This window comes from Coregonus clupeaformis, unplaced genomic scaffold, assembly GCF_020615455.1.
Source record: "Coregonus clupeaformis isolate EN_2021a unplaced genomic scaffold, ASM2061545v1 scaf0379, whole genome shotgun sequence".
Taxonomy (NCBI): Eukaryota; Metazoa; Chordata; class Actinopteri; order Salmoniformes; family Salmonidae; genus Coregonus; species Coregonus clupeaformis.
This window is the reverse complement of record NW_025533834.1, coordinates 92013-102500: the sequence shown is the minus strand read 5'-3', so window position 1 is coordinate 102500 and position 10488 is coordinate 92013. Positions and strand designations below refer to the sequence as shown.

The 10488-nt window shown below is 43.7% G+C and overlaps 1 protein-coding gene across 1 annotated transcript in view; it reads right to left on the bottom strand.

Annotated features, from left to right (window-relative positions):
• LOC121572436 (AT-rich interactive domain-containing protein 5B) overlaps positions 1-7834 on the bottom strand; it is a 144316-nt gene extending 136482 nt beyond the window's left edge. Inside the window, 4 exon segments of the mRNA XM_041884537.2 lie at positions 7196-7227; positions 7230-7272; positions 7274-7450; positions 7780-7834. Of these exon segments, the coding sequence (XP_041740471.2) occupies positions 7196-7227; positions 7230-7272; positions 7274-7450; positions 7780-7800 (273 nt within the window). The 5' untranslated portion in view covers positions 7801-7834.
• Positions 7835-10488: the final 2654 nt, after the last annotated feature.

Genomic DNA, 10488 nt, shown 5'->3' with positions numbered 1-10488 from the left:
TAGTCCCAAGTCGCAGGGCTGACTGTTTAGTCCCAAGTCACAGGGCTGACTGTTTAGTCCAAGTCGCAGGGCTGACTGTTTAGTCCCAAGTCACAGGGCTGACTGTTTAGTCCCCAAGTCACAGGGCTGACTGTTTAGTCCAAGTCGCAGGGCTGACTGTTTAGTCCCAAGTCACAGGGCTGACTGTTTAGTCCCAAATCACAGGGGCTGACTGTTTAGTCCCAAGTCACAGGGCTAACTGTTTAGTCCCAAGTCACAGGGCTGACTGTTTAGTCCCAAGTCACAGGGGCTGACTGTTTAGTCCCAAGTCACAGGGCTGACTGTTTAGTCCAAGTCGCAGGGCTGACTGTTTAGTCCCAAGTTACAGGGCTGACTGTTTAGACCCAAGTCATAGGGCTGACTGTTTAGTCCCAAGTCGCAGGGCTGACTGTTTAGTCCAAGTCGCAGGGCTGACTGTTTAGTCCCAAGTCACAGGGCTGACTGTTTAGTCCAAGTCGCAGGGCTGACTGTTTAGACCCAAGTCACAGGGCTGACTGTTTAGTCCCAAGTCACAGGGCTGACTGTTTAGTCCCAAGTCACAGGGCTGACTATTTTGTCCTCTAAATAAAAACAGAGAGAGAGAGATACACTACATGACCAAAAGTATGTGGGCACCTACTCGTTGAAAAGCTCATTCCAAAATCATGGCCACTAATATGGAGTTGGTTTCCCCTTTGCTGCTATAATAGCCTCCAATCTTCTGGGAAGGCTTTCCACTAGATGTGGGAACATTGCTGAGGGGACTTGCTTCCATTCAGCCACAAGAGTATTAGTGAGGTCGGGCACTGATGTTGGGCGATTAGGCCTGGCTCGCAGTCGGCGTTCCAATTCATCCCAAAGGTGTTCGATGGGGTTGAGGTCAGGGCTCTGTGCAAAGCTGTCATCAAGGCAAAGGGTGGCTATTTGAAGAATCACTTTTTGGTTACTACATGATTCCATGTGGGTTATTTCTTAGTTTTGATGTCTTCACTATTATTCTACAATGTAGAAAATAGTAAAAATAAAGAAAACCCATTGAATGAGTAGGTGTGTCCAAACTTTTGACTGGTACTGTATATAATAATTATAAACACACAACAACTCCACTTCCCACACACTCACTGGACTCTACCCTCACACTCACTGGACTCTACCCTCACACTCACTGGACTCTACCCACACACTCACTGGACTCTACCCACACACTCCCTGGACTCTACCCACACACTCCCCTGGACTCTACCCACACACTCACTGGACTCTACCCACACACTCACTGGACTCTACCCACACACTCACTGGACTCTACCCACACACTCACTGGACTCTACCCACACACTCACTGGACTCTACCCACACACTCACTGGACTCTACCCTCACACTCACTGGACTCTACCCACTCACTGGACTCTACCCACACACTCACTGGACTCTACCCACACACTCACTGGACTCTACCCACACACTCACTGGACTCTACCCACACACTCACTGGACTCTACCCACACACTCACTGGAATCTACCCACACACTCACTGGACTCTACCCACACACTCACTGGACTCTACCCACACACTCACTGGACTCTACCCACACACTCACTGGACTCTACCCACACACTCACTGGACTCTACCCACACACTCACTGGACTCTACCCACCGCTCACACACACAAAACACACACACACACTTATATTGAGTGGATGTGTAGGGGGTACCAGGTAATAACATGGCTATATACAGGAAGTACCAGTACTGAGTCAATGTGCAGGGGTACCAGGTAATAACATGGCTATATACAGGAAGTACAAGTACTGAGTCAATGTGCAGGAGTACCAGGTAATAACATGGCTATATACAGGGAGTACCAGGTAATAACATGGCTATATACAGGGAGTAACAGTACTGAGTGGATGTGCAGGGGTACCAGGTAATAACATGGCTATATACAGGAGTACCAGGTAATAACATGGCTATATACAGGGAGTACCAGGTAATAACATGGCTATATACAGGGAGTACCAGGTAATAACATGGCTATATACAGGGAGTACCAGTACTGAGTCCATGTGCAGGGGTACCAGGTAATAACATGGCTATATACAGGAAGTACCAGTACTGAGTCAATGTGCAGGGGTACCAGGTAATAACATGGCTATATACAGGGAGTACCAGTACTGAGTCAATATGCAGGGGTACCAGGTAATAACATGGCTATATACAGGAAGTACCAGTACTGAGTCAATGTGCAGGGGTACCAGGTAATAACATGGCTATATACAGGGAGTACCAGTACTGAGTGGATGTGCAGGGTACCAGGTAATAACATGGCTATATACAGGGAGTACCAGTACTGAGTCAATGTGCAGGGGTACCAGGTAATAACATGGCTATATCACAGGAGTACCAGTACTGAGTGGATGTGCAGGGTACCAGGTAATAACATGGCTATATACAGGAAGTACCAGTACTGAGTGGATGTGCAGGGTACCAGGTAATAACATGGCTATATACAGGGAGTACCAGTACTGAGTCAATGTGCAGCGGTACCAGGTAATAACATGGCTATATACAGGGAGTACCAGTACTGAGTGGATGTGCAGGGTACCAGGTAATAACATGGCTATATACAGGAAGTACCAGTACTGAGTGGATGTGCAGGGTACCAGGTAATAACATGGCTATATACAGGAGTACCAGTACTGAGTCAATGTGCAGCGGTACCAGGTAATAACATGGCTATATACAGGAGTACCAGTACTGAGTGGATGTGCAGGGTACCAGGTAATAACATGGCTATATACAGGAAGTACCAGTACTGAGTGGATGTGCAGGGGTACCAGGTAATAACATGGCTATATACAGGGAGTACCAGTACTGAGTCAATGTGCAGCGGTACCAGGTAATAACATGGCTATATACAGGAGTACCAGTACTGAGTGGATGTGCAGGGTACCAGGTAATAACATGGCTATATACAGGAAGTACCAGTACTGAGTGGATGTGCAGGGGTACCAGGTAATAACATGGCTATATACAGGGAGTACCAGTACTGAGTCAATGTGCAGCGGTACCAGGTAATAACATGGCTATATACAGGGAGTACCAGTACTGAGTGGATGTGCAGGGTACCAGGTAATAACATGGCTATATACAGGGAGTACCAGTACTGAGTGGATGTGCAGGGTACCAGGTAATAACATGGCTATATACATGGAGTACCAGTACTGAGTCAGTGTGCAGGGGTACCAGGTAATAACATGGCTATATACAGGAAGTACCAGTACTGAGTCCATGTGCAGGGGTACCAGGTAATAACATGGCTATATACAGGAAGTACCAGTACTGAGTGGATGTGCAGGGGTACCAGGTAATAACATGGCTATATACAGGAAGTACCAGTACTGAGTCAATGTGCAGGGGTACCAGGTAATAACATGGCTATATACAGGAGTACCAGTACTGAGTCAATATGCAGGGGTACCAGGTAATAACATGGCTATATACAGGAAGTACCAGTACTGAGTCAATGTGCAGGGGTACCAGGTAATAACATGGCTATGTACAGGGAGTACCAGTACTGAGTGGATGTGCAGGGTACCAGGTAATAACATGGCTATATACAGGGAGTACCAGTACTGAGTCAATGTGCAGGGGTACCAGGTAATAACATGGCTATATACAGGGAGTACCAGTACTGAGTGGATGTGCAGGGTACCAGGTAATAACATGGCTATATACAGGAAGTACCAGTACTGAGTGGATGTGCAGGGGTACCAGGTAATAACATGGCTATATACAGGGAGTACCAGTACTGAGTCAATGTGCAGCGGTACCAGGTAATAACATGGCTATATACAGGAGTACCAGTACTGAGTGGATGTGCAGGGTACCAGGTAATAACATGGCTATATACAGGAAGTACCAGTACTGAGTGGATGTGCAGGGTACCAGGTAATAACATGGCTATATACAGGGAGTACCAGTACTGAGTCAATGTGCAGCGGTACCAGGTAATAACATGGCTATATACAGGGAGTACCAGTACTGAGTGGATGTGCAGGGTACCAGGTAATAACATGGCTATATACAGGAAGTACCAGTACTGAGTGGATGTGCAGGGTACCAGGTAATAACATGGCTATATACAGGGAGTACCAGTACTGAGTCAATGTGCAGCGGTACCAGGTAATAACATGGCTATATACAGGGAGTACCAGTACTGAGTGGATGTGCAGGGTACCAGGTAATAACATGGCTATATACAGGAAGTACCAGTACTGAGTGGATGTGCAGGGGTACCAGGTAATAACATGGCTATATACAGGGAGTACCAGTACTGAGTCAATGTGCAGCGGTACCAGGTAATAACATGGCTATATACAGGAGTACCAGTACTGAGTGGATGTGCAGGGTACCAGGTAATAACATGGCTATATACAGGGAGTACCAGTACTGAGTGGATGTGCAGGGTACCAGGTAATAACATGGCTATATACATGGAGTACCAGTACTGAGTCAGTGTGCAGGGTACCAGGTAATAACATGGCTATATACAGGAAGTACCAGTACTGAGTCCATGTGCAGGGGTACCAGGTAATAACATGGCTATATACAGGAAGTACCAGTACTGAGTGGATGTGCAGGGGTACCAGGTAATAACATGGCTATATACAGGGAGTACCAGTACTGAGTCCATGTGCAGGGGTACCAGGTAATAACATGGCTATATACAGGGAGTACCAGTACTGAGTCAATGTGCAGGGGTACCAGGTAATAACATGGCTATATACAGGAGTACCAGTACTGAGTCAATGTGCAGGGGTACCAGGTAATAACATGGCTATATACAGGAAGTACCAGTACTGAGTGGATGTGCAGGGGTACCAGGTAATAACATGGCTATATACAGGAGTACCAGTACTGAGTGGATGTGCAGGGGTACCAGGTAATAACATGGCTATATACAGGGAGTACCAGTACTGAGTCCATGTGCAGGGGTACCAGGTAATAACATGGCTATATACAGGAAGTACCAGTACTGAGTCAATGTCAGGGGTACAAGGTCATTTCTGTAGATAAGTACATAAGGTAGTAGGATAAGCGAGATAATATTTTATCTTGAGGTTGTTGATTGTCAGATAAAGTCAAAACCTTCAGGATAAAGCTCGCTTGAATCACAAAGAATGGAATATGTAAAATATCTGGCCTACATTTAAAACAAATATCTTACATTGAGTGCCTCTGAAAACAAAAAACGAAACCTAATTCCATTTTATTTTATGGATAGTCATGTGGGTTATTCTGTACAAATGCAAATGTAATTCAGTGGGCCAATTGTCTGAGGGCAGTATAAATGGTGTGGCAGCGAGGGACATTGTGGGTGTCATATTGCTATTGCAGGTGGCCAGGTTGACACACAATCACATTGGGCTTTAGATTCCCCATATGTCGCTCATTTTCCTACAGCGCTTAAAACATTCAGGAACTAATGGCTGAAACACACACAGTTTAACATTATCATGTTTTCATGACTAATCATTGATTATAACTGATCAATAAAACTTACACTAGAACTAGCCATAGGTTATCCTAAATTATAGTGTTGTTGTTTTGAATAAAGCGTTGTCCTTGGGCTGGTAATCCTATCCACCTTGCTGTCTCTGTAACACCTGCCATGTACTCAATACATTTGAAAAGCAAATAATTAACATTGCTTGCGGGAGGAGGGGGGGAGGGGGGAGGAGGAGGAGGAGGGGTGGGAAGAGGGTAGGTTTAACAGATGACAAGTTAGGAAGAGGGCAGGGTCTGAACATGGGTCTAGTTAACTGAACTAACAGCAGGTTAACTCTGTGTTTACTCTTTTCCACCTTGTTACGTTGAGTAAACATCCAGCTCTATTCAGGCTGACGTTTATATTCCTATAATATCCCCCCATCGTTCATCTGTCTGCAGTGAGACCTTGACATTCTCCGGAGCAGCAGAGATACATAGAACCTGTTGCTTATTATGAGAAGGAAATGGGATCCTCCGGTCCTCCGGGGTTCAACATGGAGAGAGTTGTTTTCTTTGTAATGTGTCTGACTGATTGCAGCAGCGACAACATGAAATACATTCATCCTTTACTGCGCTACATTACGGACATGGCCAGCAGCTGAGCGTGTTTCCACCCTATTGCCTTCTTCCATACTAGCGCAGATTATAATGCATGCAGCGGCTTCTCGTCAAGTCGATGCGGCACATAAAGGGTTACGTTTTCATGAACAAGCCATGTATTTTTCTTTCTCACCAATTGCCCTGATAGCAGATGCCCCTATAAGCGATACGGAATGAAGCTACAGCACTTTGCCATAATAACCTTCACAAATTTCAGCCGACCCTTTAAGGCATCCCAGCTTGGTGCTTTATCTGCTTGATATTGTAAATCAATTCCCACCGCCCGGAGAGGGTTTGAGCGCGTATGGAGAAAATGTCCGCTTACAATCCTTGTAGTCTACTGTGGGAACGCAGCTGATTCATGTCTATAAAAAAGGCATTGCTCAACATTTGGAGCTGTCTAATAAACCTGACGGATCACATTCACAGATCTGCTTCCGCGATCCTTCAGGCTCTAGGTTGTTAATTTAGCTTTACAAAACGCCCACGACAATCAAGAATTCCAATGTATCATATTGCCAACCATCCATGAGGCAATCTACACGACACTGCCAAAATACGGCTTTTGATTCATGGTCTCATGCTTAGGATATCCGCACTGTTCTACTAAACGGGGATGTGAAACATGAAAAGCAGTGATCTAACAACTGTATAATATCACAATCGGTGCTTTCACACAGATGGCATTTATATAGACCTATTATAGACCTATTTCATCACACTAACATAACCGACAACAAAATGACTAGTCAGCGCCACAGCCACCAGCGCTACAGCCAGGGGCTTGTAGAGAGAGGACAGCAGGTAATGTCAGGCTCCATTAGCCTATGTGACATGAATAACCGCATCGGATGTCTCACATTAGAGGAAATACAACGTGTTATCCGTCTTTGTGTCAAACAGAAAGCTCCATATAGGCCATACCACCGACACAGACATTATTTTAAATGTTATTCACAGAAGAATGCAGTCTATAATTTATCACACAAAGTATAAGGCAGAAAGAAAATGTGTAATTACCTCTCCGTGACTGACAGTCCGTCCCTGAGGGTGTCTTCCGGGAGAAAATAAAGTTTGGAGCTGGATAAAAGTTGTTTTGCTGGTTCTTTCTTCCCATAACAGCTGTAGCTCCGCTATGCAGAGCGGTTCCCCGGGATTACACCTCACTAGGAAGAAGTCTCCCAGAGACAGGATCCGAGGATTGGTTTCAAGGTGAAACCTAAAAGCCTTGTAGAAAATGTAAGGTCCGTGCAAACCGCAAGGTGAGCCTACCCACTGCGGAAACAGCGATAAAGTCATTAATTTCACACATCACCCATTTCCAGGCACATAAAACAAGCGCAAAGCAAAAGTAACATGCACTTGATTGAATAGAGACATTAAACCTTATAACGATAGCAATTTGATTTAAAGGTTACCTTTAAAAAAAAAAAAAGACTGATAGAACAACACAATGATTTATAAAATAGCCTGTAAAGTTTTGTTAAAAAGTTTCCTGTATTCATGCATTATTATCATATATAACACAATATCCGTAACTTTGGCTTCCATCACCAAGAAATAAAATGCGATAAAACATAAGCAGGGTAGATAATCACGCATACCGTGAGTGAGTTGGGCTCCATCTCGACGTTCTGAATTGATTAAACTCAACATTCTCTCCAAACTTCTTGGCTTGAATGGATCGCTAACGGTCCTGGAAGGAGCAATATTTGCGCACGCAGTATTACGACCTGCGTCAATATGAAATCAAAATATTAACAATCTAGTACCACAAAAATGTATGAACTTGTCGTCTAATATTTCTTCACTCCACTTTATTTCAAATTTACATTTTTATTGTAGAATTAAAAAACCGAAATAGTCATATTAAATTCCAAAATGCACGGACGCATGTCCACATAGAGAGGCTAGTGTGTAATCCATATCCATTAAAACATCTGGGTGATCTAATTCTTTGATCTGCTCATGGCGACAGGACAATATCCACATACCAGTGATGCTGCGATACAAACTCTATTTATTCAAATCTATTTCAGTCTATAATATTCCAATATGTTTAATAACACGGTTATGTCTCTGTCAGGACCTGAGGCAAGGACGTTTGTATATGTAATAAAAAATAACATTTCCTGCAGAGATTCTCTCTCTCTCTCTCTCTCTCTCTCTCTCTCTCTCTCTCTCTCTCTCTCTCTCTCTCTCTCTCTCTCTCTCTCTCTCTCTCTCTCTCTCTCTCTCTCTCTCTCTCTCTCTCTCTCTCTCTCTCTCCTCTCTCCCTCTCTCTCTCTCTCTCTCTCTCTCTCTCTCTCTCTCTCTCTCTCTCTCTCTCTCTCTCTCTCTCTCTCTCTCTCTCTCTCTCTCTCCCCCTCCTCTCTCTCTCTCTCTCTCTCTCTCTCTCTCTCCCTCTCTCTCTTACATCAACTCAACTGTATGTACTTTCGCCGAACCTCTGCTCACTTTCGCCACTTGTGATATCTCGCTTGCGGGCGGAGACAGATGCGGGCAGTTCCAGAGTCGTTACATTGTGTCTGTTCCCGTTAATTAGTTGTTACATTGTGTCTGTTCCCGTTAATTAGTTGTTACATTGTTTCTACCCGGTAATATATTGCTTCTTTCGATCGGATACTCAGAAACCAAACAGCATGATGTTGTAAAAGATTGAAGGCAACAATAAGGCAGCGTTGACTGTAGGCTATATCCGGCCGAACATGATCATGACCGCTGTTGACTAGTCATGCGTTTATAATTTAGCCGAGGCTATACAGCCTAGCTTACTGCTGCCGGGTGCTTTCGTGTTTTTCAGTAGGTCGGCTATATTGTAGAGAGGTTGAGAGAGTGATTATCATCTGTGAACATAATCATTCTGGATAGGGACGGAACAAGCTTTTCACCGCTGCTGGCAGCAAGATGACTAAATCATATCCCAGATGATGTCATCTAGGCTTAATGCAACTCATTCGGTGTAGCCTATTGACAGTTACATTAGTCTATACCGGTGCTTAAATGTAGCGAGAACTAACGCAGCGCAGGAGAACAAGGGAAGTGTGTCTGTGATGAAAGAAAAAACAAGCTGTAAACCTAACGGCGAGGAGAAGTGGAGCCGCGGATTAGGCAACGCTGCTAAATAAACTAACAAGAAGTGAAAATTATTTGCAGCTGTCGATGAAGTCATGCGTTATTCATGTGGAATTGGGTCTCCTCCCTAATATGAACATTCTAACGTGATTACAAGCTGTAGCCTAATGTCAGCTATTTTTATACGCTACCTTATGCAATGTTTAACAGTCACAAGGGTAATCGGACATAATGGACACGATACATTACAGAATAATAGAATTATAGATTTCCCAAAGGATGTTGCTGTATTTGTTCCACCGACTATTTTATCAATGACACTTCATAATATCCATAAACATAGATCTGTATGTCATTAATTATATAGATGATGGGGTTTTTGGTTGTAGGTGGAGCTAAAAACGAAACATGCATGACAGGAATTACTGAAATTGCTTAGGCCTGCTGGTGAATTAAATTGCCTTGACGTTGCAGCCTGTTAAGAGCATTAGGCTACAGACAAAAATAGCTGAATATATTTTGGCTCCTGGCATCTCATCTAATAGGCTAAACATATCTAGATAAAAGAGTAGCTGAATATGTGTTAGCTCCAGGCATTTCATCTTTTAGGTTGTAAAAAAAAAAGAAGGGAAAATAATAGCCTACTTTACATACTGTTGTTAATTACAATATGCAACGTTTGAATATTCATAAAGTTATGTGAATATTTCTTATACCTTTACATTGTAAGATACAAACACAAAATGTTCACAGCTTTTTGAAGGTGGAAGCAATCAGTTCGTTGTTGTAAATGAGTTGCAGATTGTAGAGCGAACAGCTAAGAGTTACTGTGACATGCGGTGATTAAACGGTGACATGATTAAACGGTGACTGAAACGGTGACATGCGGTGATTAAACGGTGACATGCGGTGATTAAACGGTGTGAGACAGAGAGGGGTAATAGAAGTCCATAAGAAAATAATAGTAATACAACAAAATGTGAATTAGTCAAGGGGTATGAATACTTTCTGAAGGCACTGTATGTCTGTTATAAAAACATGTTGTGCGTGCGTACCCACAACAGGAGGTACTGTATGTCTGTTAAAAAATATGTTGTGTGTGCGTACCCACAACAGGAGGCACTGTATGTCTGTGTGCGTACCCACAACAGGAGGCACTGTATGTCTGTGTGCGTACCCACAACAGGAGGCACTGTATGTTCTAATTCTAATTAATTGTTTAACCATTTATTAAAGAA